The sequence below is a fragment of the Anoplopoma fimbria genome, chromosome 23, assembly GCF_027596085.1.
Source record: "Anoplopoma fimbria isolate UVic2021 breed Golden Eagle Sablefish chromosome 23, Afim_UVic_2022, whole genome shotgun sequence".
NCBI classification, from domain to species: Eukaryota; Metazoa; Chordata; class Actinopteri; order Perciformes; family Anoplopomatidae; genus Anoplopoma; species Anoplopoma fimbria.
In genome coordinates this window covers 12,942,389-12,962,021 of record NC_072471.1, presented here as the reverse complement: position 1 = coordinate 12,962,021, position 19,633 = coordinate 12,942,389, and the positions used below count along the sequence as shown (strand labels likewise).

The following is a 19,633-nucleotide window of genomic DNA, read 5'->3' as shown; positions in this document are numbered from 1 at the left end:
AACACAACAAACAGCGGGCGCTGAAGATGTTATGCAATCAATTATGTACCATTATGGTTCCTTTGGTTGATGTCTTGCGGCCCCTTGTGATCACATATTTCTAACTCTCCCAGTCAGCACGGTGGCAGAGGTGAGCGACTCCGGCGGAGGCAAAAAGCAGCTCGGGTCAGTTTGCACCGGATTTGACTCGGCTGAGTTAGAAGTGACAGCACCCAGCAGTAGCACACCCCCACCCTCATCCTCCACCCAAAATCCTCCCCTGCTATCTTTCTTTTTTTGCTGACAGCACTTCTGTACATTTACATATTCACATGTAAATCCTATGAAAATGTTGCTTTTTTTTCCCCCACCTACAAAATTGAGGTTGCAAAATGAAAAATCTGAAAAAGGTCATCTATAAATGAATTGCTTTTACACAAAATGCACATTTTACACTGCTTATAACTAAGGGGACAACAAAATGAAACCCATAAAATTCAACAAGCAAAGAGCTCCACAACAACACGCCAACACATCTCTCCTCTAATTGAGCTGAATGAGTAACACAGGAAATGTGAAGAATAACTTACAACTTAAAATCAACCTCTCAATGACATGGCCGTAAATCACCGTTGAACCCTCAAGATTTGACCCAACAATCATCGTGAAAATTCAGTCAAGGACACAAAAACTAGATCTCTTTTAATTTTATGCCCGCTTGTTTTAAATTTTGTATGATATATCCATAACATTTCCTTGTCTTCCTAACATTGGTTTGTCTTCCAAAATGTGTTGTTGTCCTGTCCTCTCTCAAAGACAGAAATAAGATTTTTATTATTTATATTCCTATTCGACATTCAACAAAATGTAGAAAAATATAAAGGGAAAAAAAAATCAGAAATCAGAAATGAACACTGAGAAAAAACATCACAAGTATCAATAATTTGACTAGGAATAGTTTATTAAAGGTGAGAAAACAAAACAAAAAAGCCACAATCCATTTGTTTAATTGCTTAAAAGTATGTACATTATAAATAATTCCACTACATTACAACCATTTGTGTTTTTTTTCCTAGTCTGGAATCCTACATATTGAGATGTTACTGACTGAAGGGCCACACAGAGGGCAAAGGGGTAGCGGTTCAGGACGTCCAGTAAAACACGACTTGGGACACATTTGTTTATTCGCCTGTTTGCACTGAACTCAACAGCTGGAGTAAGTGGGTGTTTGACTGGAAGTAAGTGTACCGATGCCGGTTTATTGTTCAGGGGAGGACCAGGAAGTAGCTGGTGGATGATTGTAGACTTAAAACTGTTGTGTGAAGAAGTGAGTTATGCGTTTGTACTAACAACCTTTTCAACAGATCTTAGCGCTTGGAGAGAGAACATGACATTGCTGAAGCCACACGGTGACAGCGGGACTCTCCTCTGAGTTCCAGACGCAAGTTATCTTCTTTATTGTGCTCTATAATCAAGGCGGTCACAGTAACACCTCTGGTCTGTCCATCCTCCTTCAGACTCATTCATAAAGAGCTATAGTTTTACAGGTTGAGGGGCTGAAACACTAGCCTGGGTTCTAGGTTTTGTGTTATGCTCTTTGTTTGAGGTACAGCGTTCAAACTCAGTCCTAGGCTGTCCTTTTTCTTTTTAGCGCTAACTGCCCTGCTGAGGCTCTTGCTGCTGCTGCTGCTGATGATGATGTGTAGCTGCTGGGTTCAGATGAGAGGCGGAGGACGCGTGAGACCATGAGGCCACCACGGACGCCGACGTCAGATTCTGCACGCTGCACATGGACGTGGACAGCACCACGACGCTCTCCTCCGCCGCCACCTCTTCCACAGTCATCCCTCCGTCTCCCCCGGTGACCTTCCCGGAGCAGTCCACGCAGATGTAGTCCTCATTCTCGGCCATTTCGCAGGACACGCCCACGCACACCTGGTGGAACCACTCGTCGCAGCCGCCGTCGCACTGCACCCAGTCCACCTATGAAACACACCACGACGCACAGGCAGACAAAAGCAGAAATGTGAGGAAAGATGGAGAATGACAACGCCAAGGAAACATTATTAATTATTGAGAAAAAAACCAAACGTGGCTGTGGTTTGTCAAGCAAAACACAAAATTCGGGACAAACCGTTCTTGTGTAATGTTTAACAGCACGCGTTAAAGCTACAAGTCAGTCATTGTTTTCATTGATCTTATGTACTGGAAAGCAGAGCTGAAAAATAACTGGCAAAACACAGATTTTTTCAAGATGGTCTTGTGGTCTTACACACCACTAAGGAGGTCAGCCAATCTACTGCAGAGTAAAAAAACACAATCCATATATTCATATGGATATAAATTCATATAACCATTCTTCCTCTCTTCTGCATCTCCTCCTCTGACTGGTATAGATTTAATAAAAAAAAACAAAAAACTAAATAAGTGATGAGGGTCACATACTTTTTGACTGTGAGAAGGAAACGGATGTGGAAATACTCAATGTCCGTCTCGACAACACCACACAAATGTTAATCATCCCACCCTCAGGTGTAGTCGACCTTAGTTAAGAGCAGCACCATCATAATTTCATCATCTCTCCTCCACCCACTGAGATGCAATCCTACCGGTTCCTCGGCCCTGATTGGATGCCCTGTTGGACACACAGGGGTAGGAGACTGGCCACTGGTTAACTCGGTGGACAGTCTCTGTCTCCGAAAAGGACCACATCGCTGTGTCCTGTTAATACGTTATGTGTAACTCTCTTTAAGGTGTTCCAGTGCTGTTATCAGCTGTTGATATTCAATAAAGTTCCATGAGGTTATTTTTTTTGACACGTGTTCGTTATTAACTCAGCAAACAAAAACCTGTGTCATTCACCGGGAGACACCTGGACGTTTAGACTTATGAGGGCTCGACTTCCTGTGATGCAAGCGTTGAGGAGAATTTAGGGTCCTCCAACAGCATGTCAATCAGTCAGTCGGTCTGCACTTAACGGGGGATTTTCACAATGCCAGATGGAAGTTTATGCCAATTTTAAATATACATTCTGTCATGCTGCTCCTGAGGCAGCATGACAGACTGAGGGACAACCCGGAAAAAAAATATATTCACTGCTTTTACTCGCAGCAGAAGGGAGGACAAAAAGTACTATAAGACCTGTGAAAAATAGAGTCAACTTGTGTGGACACACATCTGACATCACTACCTGTTAGAGACATTTTGATACCTGGCTGTTTGAAAAGTCCAGACCCATGCACTATTGTAAATTATAACAAGTTCCTCATATTGAGAATCTGTGGTTTCAGAATTGTCAGGACTAAATTGTAGTTTCTCCCTATCATTGTTAACTGCAATGTCTTTGAGTTTTTTACTATTGGTCTGACAGAATAGGACATTTGGAGACATCACCTTGGGCTTTGGAAAACCTGTGAAAACTGTGTATATTTTACTCCTTTCTGACATTTTGTCATGAAAATAATCGGAGGATTACGCAAACATCTAAATAATAATGAGTTGCAGCAGTTCTGGACTCAATGGGACCTTCTCGAGTATACCATTTTACATTGTGACAATTATCACAATTATCACCCAAATGTAGTCCATATTCCTAGTAAATACAAAACTTTAGATGAATATTCAAAATGTTATTTAAAAGATACAGAACTTTGAGTTGTTAAACAGTGCAACGGTGCACATGTTCCCCTTTGACCTCTGTTAATTGCTAAACTGCAGCTATCACTCATCTACGATTCCCCCTTTATGCCTCTTTTACTGCAACTTCTTGACGCCACACTCTCAAGTGCTGAGACTCAGACTTGTCATTATCAAACACAACGTTCAAAAGCACTGAAAAAAACGCTCACCTTATCTTTACAGGGTCTCTGGCAGTTCTTGGCTGCGCACACAGCGTTCTCGTCGTTGGAGTCCTCGGCCCCGGACCAGTCATACTTGGAGGGAATGTCGAGGATCTTCTTCTCCTTCCTCTTCTCCAGCCCTTCCCTGATGGCGTCTGCCTTGGCCGCGGCCTTCTCCTTTCTCTTCCTCTCCTTCTCCTCCTTGGCTATCCGTTTGGCCAGCTGCTTCATCTCCCGGTTCTTGTCGAGGTTGAGCTTGAGTTTCTTCTTCTTGGGTTTGCCCCCGAGGCCAAGTTCCAGACCGACCCTTTTCAGCTCTTTGGACTTGGCTGGTCTTATCTCGCCCATTACTGAAGCTCCACCTGCGGCGGCGGCGGCAGCCATCAGCATGTGGTGGTGCTCGGCTCTTTCGAGCTTCCGCTTCCTCTTCTTCTCTGAATCTTTTAGCTTGAGCTTCAGAGGCTTCTCCATCAGAGAGTCGTCAGGCTGTAGAAAAGGGAGGAAACACGAAAATGAGATTTTTTTTTTTTTAATTTAACTCCTCATCAGAACCAACCAGCGCAATTAATTCAAACCCAAACCCAATTAATAGTCACTACACAGCATTTGTCCTTGGGCCCAGGTGCGCCACCAGGTTGCATAATGGATGACCTCCCTACCTCCATGACTTGCAGGAATCTCTCTTCAGAGGGGGGATGCGTGGCCTGCAGGATCCTCCAGATGTGCTGGGTCTCATCAAGGGACACCTCCAGCAGGTCTCCCAGCATCATCAGCTCCTCCAGCTGGGCCTTAGCCTGCGGGGACAGCTCGAGCACCGGCGGCTCCAGGCTGCGAGGTACCAGAGGGGTCTTCCTGGGCTGCTTTCTGGGCGTGCTCATGTCTGAAATGTAAATATTGTGAGTGTGACATGATGATGGTCGGCAACTATTACTAAACCATAGACACAAATAAAACTGGAATCTCTTAGAGGAGAGTGATTAAATGTGCATTACAAAAGCTGAGTCAGTTGTGCACAAACAGGGGGGATCATGGGTAGACAGACTTAAAGCAATACAAGTAATCCTAGTCAGTGAACGTGGCCTCACTTTGCACACAGGACTTGGAGGCTGAGGAGTAGGCGTGTTCGGCGCAGAAAGAGGGCGTGGCAGCCGGCCACATGTGACTGACCACCTCCTCGGACTTCACAGGAATCTCCTCATCGCAGAACAGGTAGGGCTTCACCTCGCCTGGGTCCTGCGACAACAAAACGTACAGCAACAGGAAGGAATTACACCCCAAAAACTCCTGCCCGCGTACAGGTGGACTGAACAACATCACTTGCCTCACATACCTTCATATCATAACCGTAAGTCTCCCTGATGTCCTCGTCTGAGTCGGTCTCCTCGTCGTCGTAGTCCACGGACTGGCGAGGTGATGCGGCTCTGCTGAAACCTGACTGCTGAAAGGTCTGGATGTGGCCCTGAGGAAGAACAGAAACGTACACACACACACACAATCAATGTCTCTTCTTGTATTTGTATTGGCAACAATATCTAGTAGGTTTCATGGTCTGTGTTTATAGTCCTTTTAAGGTTTCCCTAATGTAATGGTCTAAAATCAGAGTCAATTAGAGACATCTGTCGTTTGAAATTCACTGCATTTATTCACATTTGAGAATCTCGCGGTCAACTTCATGTTTACACATTAGTGCCCTCCTCTGGTGCATTCTATTTCTACACACAAAGCCCCAGTGGAATCCACAAGAATTACAGTCCCTTACACAGTCTCACTGATGTACTGTATTAGAACAGAAATCAGAGCAATGTGAAATAATTTAAGATGACAAAAAAGTACCTGCAAGTCCGGGTTGGCAGCAGCCTTCTGCAGCTCTGCATTGATGATCTTCTCCGTTTTCTCCCTCGCCGCCTGCTCCACCATGCGCTGGCTCAGCACAGACAGCTTTGCCAGGGCTGAAGACAGCTCCTCCGTGGCCAGGGCTTGACGGGCTCGGTCCTGGTGTGACAGTTAGACCAGTGTGAGGGTGGGCATTTAGAAGAGATTAAAATGAAGATAGTGGAAATTAAGTGTTTCAAACAAAGCAGTTATAAATCAGTAATTCCATACCTGCCAGCTCATTGCCCTCTCTGTCAAACACTGGAGGGCTTCTCCTTCTGGAAGACGCACCGGCAGTTTCTGCAGCGAAACCAACAGCGACAGGATGGTCTCTAATCTGGGCCTCCTGGACCGCTGACACAGCGGACACAGGAATTTGGAGTCTTTGCTATTGCTCTGCCAACCCACACCCGGCTTCTTCTGAGTCCCCGTCTTAGGCAGAGGCACGCAGGCTCCGTGGAACCAGTCCTTACAAAGCTCGCACTGCAACATGAAGCCGCTGGCCGTCTTTCGACACAGGCAGAACTTGACCTCCTCGATGCGGTCGGCCATGGCCATCTTGGCTAAATTGGCAGCGCGGAGAGAGTGGATGGCCTCCACTTCTTTCTGCTCTTTGGCTTTGAAGGCTGCTACAACGGTGGAAGGTTCTCGCACCTCTTCGAGGCTCTCCTCCAGGTCGCTCAGGGCGTCGGGGTCAAAGCCTCCTCTCTCCTTCTCCATGAGCTCCTTGACGCGTTTCCTCTTGCTCTTGCTGTTGCCGTAGATGCCGATGTCCAGGCGAGGGCTGAGGACCTAAAAGATGAGGCACACAGGATAGCAGCAAATTACTAATGTTTTTATTCTGCTTACAGCAGATAAGGCACACACAACAAACCTTCATGGTACTGAGAAATATTAAATCTGGAGACTCCACAGCATTAACATTGCATTTATTCACCTTTAAGTTCCCAAATAAAATATTTGATATAAAGTCTCAACTACAGTTTAAGATTTATACATCTGAGGGGCAAGCATCAAAAAACTTTGTTTTTTCCTGGTGGCCAACCTGGAGTAGTGTGTACGTGGAGTTTTCTTGAGGAAGGTCCGACCGGTCCTCTCCCTCCAGGATCGAGCTGAGGCCACCTGAGACTCCACCTGGACCAGTGGATCGAGCCGGACCGGGATGGAGCGACCCCTGGCCAGCAGGCTCTCCAGCTGCTCCAGGTAAGCATAGCTGCCGCCACTCTGTGGGAGGTGGAAACACAGTGGTAGAGAGGTTAGAGACATTTTAGCTGATGCGCTTATTCATAACAGTGAGACAGAGGTTAAGCATCAATCAAAGATCCTAGAAGAGACACATGGATTTAGATATGGATTAGAAACTCTCCTAAATGACATAGTGTACACATAGACAGTACCTGAATGGCTTCCACCTTAGATGTCCAATCCTTGGCCTTCAGTAGGGCCTCTCTGAGGGCCAAGATGTTAGGTAGGTACGCTGGAATGTTCCTAGCTTCCAGCACAATGCTCTCCAAAGTCACCATGCTGTGTCGAGGCCTGGGGTTATCGGAGGACAGACAGGCATGAGGTGACAAGGTAGGAAAGGGCAAACATCCCCATGGAGTCTTTGCAAATGTGTCTGTGTGCATTTGTATGTGTGAAATCTCACCTGGCCTGCAGGCAGGCGCGGGCCTTATCCTCCCATCTCTCTGAGACGGTGAGGATCTCCTGCAGCTCGGCCATGGCCTTCTCCACAGCGTGGTGGGGAGCCAGGCCCACTCCAGAGTCTATCAGCCTCTTCATCAGCTCCAGGGTGACGCGGTGAGGCTCAACCAGGGTGACACGAACCTGGGATACGACGGGGACAGCACCGTGTTACATGATGCCACAATTACAATAAATAGAAGCCAAACAACACAAGAGCTGAGGATGTTGTTGTAGGAGCCCACCTCATCAAGCCAGCGGGCCTGCTGAAGCTCCTGTTTCAGTCGGGGCAGCTCTGGCAGCTCTACATCCAGGCCGCTGCCCAGGTCCAGTAGCGCCTGCAGCTTGGAGGAATCAGGCATCTCGTCTGACAGTGCCACCTGGGCTCGCTCGTGGAAGTCCTCCACGTTCTCCAGTAGCTCCTGGAGACATGGGGGGACAGTCATTGTGAGTAATTGGAAAGAAAGTAGAAGTTTATGCAGTAATTCAATAGTATTGATGGTGAAATAAGGGCGTTTTTGGCGTTAGGAAGAAGAAAGAGAGAATAAGGAAGAAAATAAAAGGAAATAAATAAAGGTGTAATATGTATTTCATTGATAACTGGGTGCCTTAGTCAGCACATGGGTATTGAGGGGACTCACCTTGACTTGTCTGGCCTGGCTGATGATGCAGGGCAGCCTGTAGAGCTGATCCACGAAGGCCTTGAGCTCATCCACTGTCAGTTTGGTACGGTTACGACTGCTCTCGGAACGCAGGCGGCTGCTGCAGACATACATGGAAAAACAGGGACGGTTTAGTTCACCTTTGAACCCGAGCAGAAAAAAATGACCCTACATGCCGCGGTTATCAATAAATTGCTTTTCTGTTGGATGACATTAAGTCCTTGTGTATCCATGTCCACTGACCTGTGCCGTTGTTTGCGGCTGAGCAGCAGCTGAGCTACAGAGGAACAGGTCTCTGCCTCTTTGACCATCTCCCTCAGGCGTCGGAACAAAGCTTTCTCTGGATACTTCCTGTCTTCTGCGTCCTCCAGCAAAACCTTGAGCTCAATAAGATCTATGAGACACAAGAAAAAAAAAATCAAGAAAGAGCACACAGAGATGTGCAAAATGTACATATCTTGTAGTAGTATTTAAGTTTAAACCTTTCTTGTTTTTCTGGTCGGCAGCCAAGGCCTCCGTGACCCTCTTTGCCCAGGTGTCATAAGACTGAGCCCGTGTCTTGACCCCATACAGCATGGACGGAAACTCCTCAAGATCATAGCGATACCTGAAATATATCACGCAGATGTATACTTGAGAAGATGGTGTATGTAGTCAAGTAAATGTCGAGGCCAAAACAAATTGGATCTCTTTACAATGTTCTGCTCATGTACATGTTGTTAGACATTGTTTGTACTGTACCAAAGCATCAGATCTCTTACCGAAGACACTTGTTGCCGTGGGGGCAGTCACAGAGATCTGCTGCATGGTTGAGACAAACCAGTCTGTCGGGGCTGCAGGAACAGGTCAGTGCAGACAGGAAGCAGGTTGTCTTGCACTTGTGACACTGGCGCTCATCATCAGGTAAAAGTTCAAAAACCTCCTGCTCTGACGACAGTACCCCCTGTAGAAGAGGAGGGGAGAGCACTGATGATGCCACCTCTAAATATAATGTGACAATATCAAACTTGCCATTTGAAAGGAACACAGAATAGGCACTAGTTGAGGGTATAAACAGCTATATTAAGCAAAAGGTAAGGCAGAAATTCAAAGCCAGATAACTGCCAATCACCCAGAACTTCCACATGCATAAATTGAGCAAAGTAAGATGAAGACTTTTACTTTTTCTTGGACAGCCTGTCTGAGTTTCGTCTCCTCTTCCATCATTTCTCCCATTTCCTTGAAAACGGCAGCAGCCAGCTCCACGTCAAGACTCTCTGGATCAGCGGCCATCTTGCACAGCAGCTCTTCGTGGGAGAAGACGCAGTAGCGGTGGAGCCGTCGGTAATGGGCCACACACTGACGACCTATAGGTAACTAAGGAAGGGCATGTGTGAAAGATGAACGTGCACATGGAACGAAAGAAACTTTTCAATATATCTTTTTTTTTTTTTTTTTTTTTTAATCAGTGGAAGAAGTATTTCCTTTTCCTTTCCCTTACCCAGTCAGCGGTGCAGAAGTTAACAGCTTCTGCGAAGTTGTATCCCTGGTTGAAGCCGCTGTGATAGGCCCTGGGAAAGGTCACCACAAACTCCCCTGCACACTGATTGGTCCTGTACACCTGAGGGAGTAAATATGCACATGTGTCACTAATGACCAACATGAACCACATGACCAACATCTAATCAGATCAAATCCCGCAAAACATCCCGGCTAAGACTACATACAGGGACACCGTGCTCCATGAGGACATTGGGATTCATGATGGTGACCAGCTGATGGAGGAGGTCAGGTTGGGAGTCAAACAGCTCTGGAGCCAACTTTTTCATAACGGCCTCCAGCTTTTCTGCTGCAGAGGCCGGCACTCCGTACCAAGTCTTCGGTTCACCCCTGGAGAAGAAAGGAATACATTAACATTAAAGATAATTAGCTAATGCTCTTTTCCAAAGAGAACAAGGTTAGTTTCTCTGAGCATGAAGACTTCAAGAGTTTTACTTTTTCCAATTGTCTGCTTTTAATAGCGCTCTTTTCACGAACCATACATGTGTCAGAAATGTCTCACCAGTGCAGGAAGTTGATGGAGTAACTCCAGTGGTCCTCGATGTGCCAGCAGAATGAGGAGAAACACATGCCCACATAGAGCCAGGGCACCTTCATACCCGAGATGTCCACGTTGATGTGGGTGAGCACCGACTGCTCCAGCACTGACATGTTATTCAGGTTCCAGCCTGAGTTGGCATACTCCTAAACGGAGAAGAAACAAAGGGCTTTCAGTCGCATCAGGGCAGATGTCATGTTTTTACTTAGTGTACTGCCATGAAGTAAAAGAGATGGAAGTCTGACAAATAAATGACCCAGGTATCGCCTTTAGGACCCAGGGGAATCCCCATCAAAAAGTACTAAGCTGGTTGTAAACCCCAGATGGAAAGTTTAAAAAAATGAATGTGCTGGACTTATATAAAGCTCAACGTGATATGCACCTATTAACTGTAAAAGTTTTGAAAAATACAACAAGTCATATTCTAAGACAACACATGAAGAAATAAAAACCCAAACCAGCACTTGTAACAATCTTCTCACCTCCTCATCTCCCAGCAGCCTCCTTTTACCGTCCCTGACAGGAAAGCCGCTGCCCACTTCCTTGGAGCTGATATCGGCTCCGTACTCCACGATGACATCCTCCTCGATGCTGCTGACCAGGCGCCAGAACTCTTTCTCCACCAGCTCCGTCGGGACCATCTGGAGGCACGAGGCAGAAATAATGAAATCTCCTGCCTTTTCTCAACAGGGAAAAGCCTGCTGTGAGCGACACGTTTAACCTCTAATGGTTAAAGTAGAACATGTGGACAACCAATGTACCAGCATGCATACTCTAGCTCATTGTGTGTATTTTACATACATGAACTGGCATGTTGAAGTAGTCAGACTTGAAGTGGTCAGCCATTTCTCCAAAGCTCTGCAGACTGTACTCCCTCACTGCCTGCTCGAAGCCAAATGCCTCTCTGGGTTTACTGCACTCCTGTGAAGGAAGATTCGTATTAATAAAAATTTACATCATGTGCATTATGCATACGAGGGTTAAATATGTAATGGAAAGACGAGGACATTAATAACAACTCTTATCAATCGTCAATAAGGACAATATCTCTAAAATAAATTAATTTTGGACTGAATGTTAATATGATTTTTGCATGTTTGTACTTGTCAAATTCAAAAAAATGATCAATACAAATATTTGATCTTTCTTTAAGAATCAGAATCAGAAGCTGTTTATTGCCAAGTATGTTACACATACAAGGAATTTGGCTAGGTGTTCATAACAGTAAACAATAGACAGCACAAGTATAAGACATCATTTAAAATTTGAAATATGAAAATGTACAATAAAATATGGTAACAATAAACAAGTAAGAGTATGTTTAAAGTATACAATTAAAGTGTCAAAGTGTATATTATTAAAGAAAAGAAAAGGTGTGCAGGGTTGCATAACTGTAATTGTCCTGGGGATGTAAGTGTCTATGTGTTTATTGATGAACCCAACTGCGGACGGGAAGACACTGTTTTTAGTTTTTAATGGACGTGAGGTCTTGGTCCCGATGGGCCGCAGCCTCCTTCCAGAGGGAAGGGATTTAAAGATATTAAGATTTTAAGAATTTTGATTGGCCAGACAGCATTCACGCCTCACCTCAGCGACACACTTCGGGCAGCGCCAGTCCCCCTTGGGTACGTCCTGTAGAGGTGGGATGAGGCAGAATGTGTGGTAGCTGTCGTCACAGCCGTCACACAGCAGGAGCCGGTCCTCCTCATCGCCCCGTCCGCACACCAGGCAAAGGTAGAGATCGATCTGGGGGAATCACCAAGGAACATACAGAGGTGGTCACGCCCCCAGAGTTCCTCACAGTTATAACAAACATCGACCAACAGGAAATGAACTGGTACTCACAAAGTTGACCTCCAGGGTCTCCTTGCGTGGTCTCATTTTAATGGCGAAGGCCTGGGCTTTGAGGTGACGCTGCTTCTTGTTGAATCCGTCGTCTAAAAGGGAGAAAGCGGAGGTGTGAGAAAAGAAATACTCACAGTAACACGGCTGATTTTGTGCTAAGTGTCAGCCGTGTGTAAAAAAATACAGGTCAACCATAAATGATACTTACCAGCTGATACAATCTCCAAGCCCACCATCTTGGGATTTGTACCAAAGATCTTTAGGCCTTTTGGCTCCTTGTTTTCCCTCTGGAGAAACACAACAACAGCAGACTATGAAACGAAGTGATCTTCGCTAAAAGGCCAAATGTTAGATGGCCTCTGAGGAGCAAGCCAACCCAGCTGAGAAAGGGATGCTTAAATCAAAGGACTGAATGTTAAAGGAATAAATAACACTATATGTAAATTACTTCAAAATCATATTCAACCAAAAATGTTTTTTAAATAACTAAAAGCTTATTACAGTTTTGAGATCAGCTTGGCAAAACGTTTATATGGTGTGTGATGATCTCTGCCTAAGTTTATATACTATTAGAGTTTTTTCCAGGATTACCTCAGACTTAAGGCGCCTGGAGCGTCTCTCAGGCAGAAGCCGATCTTTTGTCTGCATTGCATCACCCTCTCCATCTTTTTCCTCCTGCTCATCTTGCTCCTCTTCCTCCACTGTCTCCTCACCGACTCCCTCATCCACCTCTTCTTCATCATCATCATCTCCTTCGTCGTATAGCCGCTGGATGCCCTGGTTGGAGAAAGGAGCAGAGTGAAAACAAGTTGGGTTTTTGACAAGCCTTTTAAAATCGGTCTATTTCAGGTTTTGAAGAAACAGGGTCAGTTTTAATGTGACATTAGGCTTAAACCTGTTTGAAACCAGGGCCAAGGTTGGTTATTATGCCATAGTATAAAACAATTCTAAAAGAGAAACTGGTCCCAAAAAAATCAGCTCAATAGAAATTAAAAACACAAATAAAAATCCCCCACTCAGACTCAGTGTTAGCTTGTTAAATGAGCAGCACTCACAGTCAGCGTGGCCCCAGACTGGAAGAGTTCATATGGATAGAGTATCCTCTCATAGTGGGAGCGCAGCAGTGAACCAGTGCTTTTCCCAGCTGGGAAGCCCATCCTGCTGGCCACCTTGGACCACCTCTTCTCTTTGCACGCCGTCTCAAAACCGCCCTCTGAGGACACGATCTGTAACACACAGGTGTCCAATATGAGCATTTTTACTAGCATTATGGACAAAAGCAACACTTAACAGCCAAGTGCAAAACAAATTTAAAAGACACAGCAAACTGGCTAAAATTAACTTTATTCATTTTAGCCAGTCAAAAAAACTAACATGAAGTAACAGCTCTAATGTTACCTTGCTGAGCTGATAGAGGTCCAGCACTTTTCTCTCCACATGAGGAAATCGGGTCTTGGATCCCTGCAGCTCCCAGAACTTTGCGATTTGATCCAGAAAGTTGAGCTTAACCCGTGTGAGGGCCTGGAAAGGCAGGAGAGAGAGGAAACATGTTCTAAATGCAGCCCAATGTTCTGAATGCTGGACACCTCAGGCAAAATCACATTTGATTGGCTGCACACTGGTACTCGACCATAATGTAAAAACCTCAGAACCTCCATGCAGGAGCTGTCCTGCTGCTCTTGCTCGACCTACTACATCCGTTAAACCACGTAAACAGGAATAGAAGGCTTAAAGAAACACACTTCTCAACAGGTGCCAGACAAAGGACATCGTAGGTGGAGTCTGCATAGCTCTATCCAAGGAGCATGTAGCATAATGAGTTCAGCACATCTTGAAGCAGCAATTCTTTGTTTCCAAATGTGTCAATCAAAATGTATAGCAGTTCAAATTCATTTTAAATACCTGTCCTTCTGAATGGTATTTATAAAGCAGTGCCTGTGACATGCCTTCACTCAAGTATTGTTATTATCATGGCATGATGCTGCTTCTGAGCGAACTCACCTCAAGTTCATTGAGTCTTTGTACACGAGGAGTGAAGTGGAAGTTGCGTACATCACAGGCAAAGGGAGGCTGCCAGTCCTGATAGACAAGAAAATAAGCTCTTTAACGCATCGTCAATCAATGAGGAAATGACAGAAACAACACTGCAACCTAGAACAAATCAATGTTTGTCAAGAAAAAGAACATGAGCAGAGACTAATAATTTATGACTATTTATGACACAATACTCAAAGTCTACAAAGGTACATAAATAATGCAAATTTGAAGCTATTATTTTCGAAATCACAATATTTCATACCATATGTATTTTCTTTTTGTATTCGTTAAAGTATTGTGATTTTTTTTAATATTATATAGGTGGAGGCTTCAAATAAGCCCAGTGGGCTTTCTGCCTCTTCTTGCACTGTAATATCATTTATCAATGTTATTTGTTATGTTTCAATTGTGCAAATAAACTAAACTAAACTAAACTAAACTAAACTAAACTAAATGTTATTATACCTGTCCTGAAAGAGATTTAATGATCTGCTGGCCATATAGGCAAAAGTCAAGATTTAAAAAAGGTCCTATAACATGTAAAGGTACTCGACTGGTTGCTATGAAGTCTTTATAACATAGCATAAATATTGGTTTACATAAGTACTACCCTGAGCCTTCCACTTAGCACTTATTGTATTCGTATTAGTCTGTTTCTGCACTGTACTTTTGCTCTGGTTTATGCTTTTAGATGCTTGTTTAAGAAAGGAGATGCACTTATGACTTCTGGTGACTAGTAGTTCTCTTGAACACCTATGTTGAATACACTTACTGTAAGTCGCTTTGGATAAAAGCGTCTGCTAAATGACTGTAATGTAATGTAATAGACAGACAGGAGCGACAGGCCTGCATGTGGCCCAATGTCGCATCTTCGCAGCTAACCTAACAATCACTGTAGTGTAACCAGACCAGCCATGAAAAAAACAAAAACAAAGGAATTGAGAGCGAAACTGCTGGATATATTTCAGCCTTTTTTTTTTAAATAAAAAAACTTTTCTGCACATTAAATCAAACTCAAAGTCACCGAAGTGCAAAATGCGCTCTGTTGAGAGCAAACAAATGAAGCCGTATTTGACCTCTGCTGAAGTAATGGGAACTATTAACGTGGCTGAATCCACGCAGGCCCTTCTGGAGAACCACCTCTATCGATCTACGCAGGAGCACAACAAGATGATCCAAGACTTTAGTTCACTGCTTCACAAACAAGAGGAGGGTTTACCTCGGGGGGTCGGATCTTGCAGATGCCCGTTTTCTCTGCAATGGGTCGGATCTTGTTGATGAATCCTAAAGGATCCGAGAAATCCTCCCAGCTCGGCTCAAACACCGGGCACTCAGGTGGGGGGACGAACTCAGCAAACCCCGACATGTTGATGTTTGTGCCAGAGAAACTGACTTTTTTTATTTAATTTAAAAAAACAAAACAGTTTTTAATAATAAAAAAATGCACCCCAGTAGAGAGCTCAACAGTCCATGATTATTTCCAGTAATTTTCATCCTCCGTGTCCATCATGATGCTTCAAATATTCACTTCAATGGCATCCCAAGTCAAGAGTCATAATCTGGTTTAAATACATAAATACAATAACAGAGCTGGTAATGATCAATGTCCTGCCATCGGGCCGAGCCGAGCCGAGCCAGCAAGGCTACTGCTCCGTCTAAGTACCTGTGTGATGCATGATTTCTCCGTGATGCTGCATTTACAACAAAGTTATCATAACCCTTGTGTCCATGAGCTCACGTTAATCACACTCGTTAGCCAAAATAACCTGTTGTCAAAACGTCCACTGCTACGAGCATCTGGTAGCTAAGAACCAGCCGAGCTATCCCACAACAAGGAGGAGGCTATTAGCAAGCGTCCACTGTTTACTGATGCGACAACCCTCATTCATTGAGGCATTTTGAGGTAATGCAAAACTAGCATACAGCTAATTCGGTCGGCTTAGCTGCCGCTGCTCATTGCGCAGCTAACACTGGCGTTAGCTGAGAAAGTCGGCTGAGCAGGACAGTCCGCCATGACTTCCGTAGGTTGATCGGAATCACATGTAAAAAAGGCTGTAATCCATTTGCTTTGTTCTGCCGAGTGTCTCTTTCCGTATGATATAACGTCGTCTGTGGGTGCTGTATCCGCATTAGCCAGCGTGCTAGCTACAACTAGCAAGGTTGGGTAGCTGTTGTGGTGCCTTCAATGACACTCGGAAACGCTTTACTACTTCCGAGGTTGCAGGTAGCGTAACACGCAATGTTTTGCTTGTGAATTGAAATCTGCAAGGACTTTCTAAAAAAATGTAGTGGAAACAACACTGACATGCATTACTTGTTACGACACTACGGTACGGTATACTATGTAGACGCCAGACGTTGAGCAACTGTTTCCCTTTAAAAAGATTTTGACACTTTGTGCCACTTCGACGGACACTTCACTGGGCATAACTGGAATATTTCCTACGGCACCTGAAGGTAGCATTATTTATAAAGGGGTTCTTTCTTCGCTGTAGCGACGAATAGAGGATTAAACTGATTAACTTACTATTTACTGATCAATCTACATTGTTTTCATTCCTAAATAGCCATTTACTGCAACCATACAAGAACATTGAACGATTGTGGTGGTTTCTGGAGTAGCTTTTAATCGGCAAGAGCCATCCTCCACTTCCTTCCGACATTGTGTTTTCCATTTGTCTTTAAATCAATCACGAATGGCTTGCAATTGAAAAAAAGAAAACAATATGGTCAAAGTGAAGTTTATCTCAGAAATATTTTATTTCATGCACGATAAAAATGACTATTCAAATTATTTTAAAGAAAAGGCACAGCATGTAAAAGCATGCAACAAAATGAACAAGCCAGCTTATTCTTTATCAAATGTATTTGAAGTCTTGACATCTGTGGTATCTAATAGTCATCATGAAATGGATACTCTGGGTGATCAGACCACCTGTTGGGTCAATGCAGATAACAAGTATTTATTTGTTTATTTACGACAGGAACAGAACAGAACTCACAGTATTTAATTTAGCCTTCTATACTCACATGAGAAGCTCCACAAAACGAATATTCTTGTTCAATCCCTCAATTGCCTTCATCTCAGCCTCAGAAAGTGAGAAGTCAAATATCTGCAGTATTAAAAAACACACGTTTCATATAGTTTCTGTTTTTCTAGGTGCTCTGTTGAAGGATCTACCCAGTATGGTGAATGATTGTCTAAACTGATCACATACAAACAAACCTGAAAGTTCTCGCTAATGCGAGCAGGGTTGAAGCTCTTTGGGATGACCACCACTCCTCGCTGCACGTTGAACCTCAATGCCACCTGGGCTGTGTTCTTGTTATACTTTTTAGCAATTGAAGCCAGGAGCTCATCTTCCAACAACGGGGGGCATTTTAGGTTAACCCTGTAGTAACGATTTATAATGTATGGTCATATAAACGTAACTGACTGGGTTATATCCTAGAACACAGTTTCTTTTATAAGTTACACATTAATTGAATGTGATAAGTGCATTTCTCTCCCATACCACGATGCGTCTCTAGATGTCCCCAGAGGGCTGTATCCCACAACAACAATGTCTTTCTGCTGGCAGTACTCAAGCAACTTTGGCTGAGTGAAATAGGGATGGCATTCAACCTGTATTAAAATAGGGGTAAAAAAACACACAAAAAAAAAATTCAGATGCTGTAAAAAGACTTAATTCTTCTTATGCGTCTTAGTCAGTGTTTATTTTGCCAAGCAAATTTTCTTAAAACATCGCTACAGTCTTATATTCTATTTATTTAGCATATTACTCAGTCACTGACATTTTCTTATGTCTATAAGAATGTCTCTCAAACATGTCTATGTTTGTCTGAGGTTTCTTTTCTTTCTATAATCCAAAGTTGGATGTATTTATTTGATTTGCCTTATCTCCAGAACATATTATACTGTTTCTACCTGGTTCGACACGGGCCTGTGTTTCAGCCCAGGTTTGTTTAGGATCAACTCCAGTTGTCTCCTGTTGAAGTTGGATACTCCAAGAGACTTTATCAGCCCAGCATCTTTGCAAATCTCCAAAGCCTGTCCACAATGTAATTGTTGCAATCATAAAGCAACAAATTAGACTTTGAACAGAAATGTTTATAGGCACACAACACAGGAGACTGACCTTCAGCACATTTATATTATTCCAGTGTCATTTATCTCTTTCTGTGTCATTGACCTTGGGAATCTGAATCTAATATGGTTTTGCTTTATAGACTTGAGTATAAAAAAAAGGGGAAGCTGATTGTTCTTTTTAAATGTTTTACAAACAAGTCTCACCTCCCATGTTGCACAAAGATCGGTCTCATGATAAATGTACTTCCCGTTCTCATCTCTGGGGTAAAATGTATCTCCTGGCTTCAGAAAACAAAAAAGATTTAGTCGGGGGAAATGATTTTGACTATTATTCACAGCAATGAGTATCAATCAAATGTATTAAAGAAGTTAAAAATAAAAACAATCTGTTTACACAATTGAAAGGTATCTTTTTGTAATGTGACATGCAAACCTTGAAGGCTGTGGGCATTTCTACAATGTAGAGGTCGACGTAATCCAGCTGTAATGCTTTCAAAGTTTTCTCCAAAGCAGGTCGAACCAATTCTGGGGAATGGAATGTGTTCCATAACTGCATAATCCGTGCAGACGAAAAAGGTATCAGTTGTTGCAAAAGTGTAGCAGTTACTTTATAGCCATGAAGTTTGTTGTGGGCAAAAGTTCACTGGTCAATCATCAACAGCTACATTTCTTAGACACTCGTACAAACATATAAACTTTGCAAACCTTCCCACAGTAGAAGATGTCCTCTCTTTTCACAGTTCCATCTGAAATTGTGTCCCTTATAGCTTGTCCCACCTCATGTTCATTGAAATAGACCAAAGCCCCATCAAGGTGTCGGTACCCTGTTTCAATTGCCACTTTGACTGATTCATAAGCAGTTCCTTTAGGTGTCTATCAAAAAAAAACATCTCATGAGTGAATAATATCTTAGTGAAAAGAGTGATTTTGTGAATTACATTTAAATTATTAATTGTATTCCTATAAAAATTCTGGTTAAATAATGTGTCTTACCGTGCGGGGATCCCCATAAGTTCCTAGTCCTATTAAAGGTATGCTGTTTCCATCACTCAGAGGAATGGAGTGACTCTCAGCTGTCAAGTCCATGCTCATTAAAATGTGGCAAACCTTCCCAGTGCTGCTGTTTTTATCTTTATTCAAAGGAGTTTAACTATTCCAAATGGCACATATTAACACAGTTAATAAGGCCTGTCTTGCTGTTCTTTGACCACAGCAAAGACTCCTCCCAGATAGAAAGAGCATCCTCCCCATAGGATCCTCCCACTTTAACTGGCAAATAACTGAGAGAATGATTATCATTCAACCTTGTTGTACTTGAGAGTGGGTAAGGTGCTGTTGTTTTATCTGTTAGATATAATATATATTTATATATTATATCTAACAGATGAAACAACATCACACATCAGTACAACAAGGTTGAATGATTACACTTTAAAATAAATATGAGGCTCGATATTTAACACTTTAGTGACCACTGGTTGAAAATGTCAAATTTCAAGTTGCTTGTCCATAGAACGTAGTTTGGCCCTAACCGGGCACCGTAGCTGTA

General features: G+C 43.5%; 2 protein-coding genes across 2 annotated transcripts; both read right to left on the bottom strand.

Moving 5' to 3' along the window:
* Positions 1 to 917: 917 nt before the first annotated feature.
* kdm5a (lysine (K)-specific demethylase 5A) lies at positions 918 to 16,536 on the bottom strand. Its single transcript, XM_054624594.1, is given in 31 exon segments — positions 918 to 1,962; positions 3,828 to 4,304; positions 4,478 to 4,698; positions 4,904 to 5,051; positions 5,149 to 5,277; positions 5,652 to 5,810; positions 5,922 to 6,482; positions 6,736 to 6,761; positions 6,764 to 6,914; positions 7,088 to 7,226; positions 7,339 to 7,517; positions 7,619 to 7,795; positions 8,015 to 8,135; positions 8,279 to 8,429; positions 8,518 to 8,642; positions 8,797 to 8,978; positions 9,197 to 9,391; positions 9,516 to 9,635; positions 9,742 to 9,904; positions 10,077 to 10,258; positions 10,595 to 10,753; positions 10,914 to 11,033; positions 11,700 to 11,858; positions 11,958 to 12,049; positions 12,166 to 12,244; positions 12,549 to 12,734; positions 13,013 to 13,183; positions 13,356 to 13,478; positions 13,959 to 14,036; positions 15,214 to 15,386; positions 16,522 to 16,536. Coding segments are annotated over 30 exon segments (5,250 nt in total). The 5' UTR covers positions 15,361 to 15,386; positions 16,522 to 16,536; the 3' UTR covers positions 918 to 1,632.
* A 202-nt stretch (positions 16,537 to 16,738) lies between these two features.
* Positions 16,739 to 19,283, bottom strand: LOC129112362 (aldo-keto reductase family 1 member D1-like). Its single transcript, XM_054624429.1, has 9 exons — positions 19,078 to 19,283; positions 18,790 to 18,957; positions 18,518 to 18,634; positions 18,289 to 18,366; positions 17,923 to 18,045; positions 17,510 to 17,619; positions 17,221 to 17,386; positions 17,025 to 17,107; positions 16,739 to 16,929 (listed from the first exon to the last, which is right to left on the bottom strand). The coding sequence occupies exons 1-9, from the start codon at positions 19,174 to 19,176 to the stop codon at positions 16,887 to 16,889; spliced, it is 987 nt and encodes a 328-aa protein (XP_054480404.1). The 5' UTR covers positions 19,177 to 19,283; the 3' UTR covers positions 16,739 to 16,886.
* Positions 19,284 to 19,633: the final 350 nt, after the last annotated feature.

Coding starts and splice junctions, on each gene's coding strand:
- LOC129112362 (XM_054624429.1), bottom strand. CDS start 19,176: ATGAGCATGGACTTGACAGCTGAGAGTCACTCCATTCCTCTGAGTGAT. Junction 18,635..18,789: donor ACATCTTCTACTGTGGGAAG/GTTTGCAAAGTT, acceptor CGGATTATGCAG/TTATGGAACACATTCCATTC. Junction 17,108..17,220: donor GCATTAGCGAGAACTTTCAG/GTTTGTTTGTAT, acceptor TTAATACTGCAG/ATATTTGACTTCTCACTTTC.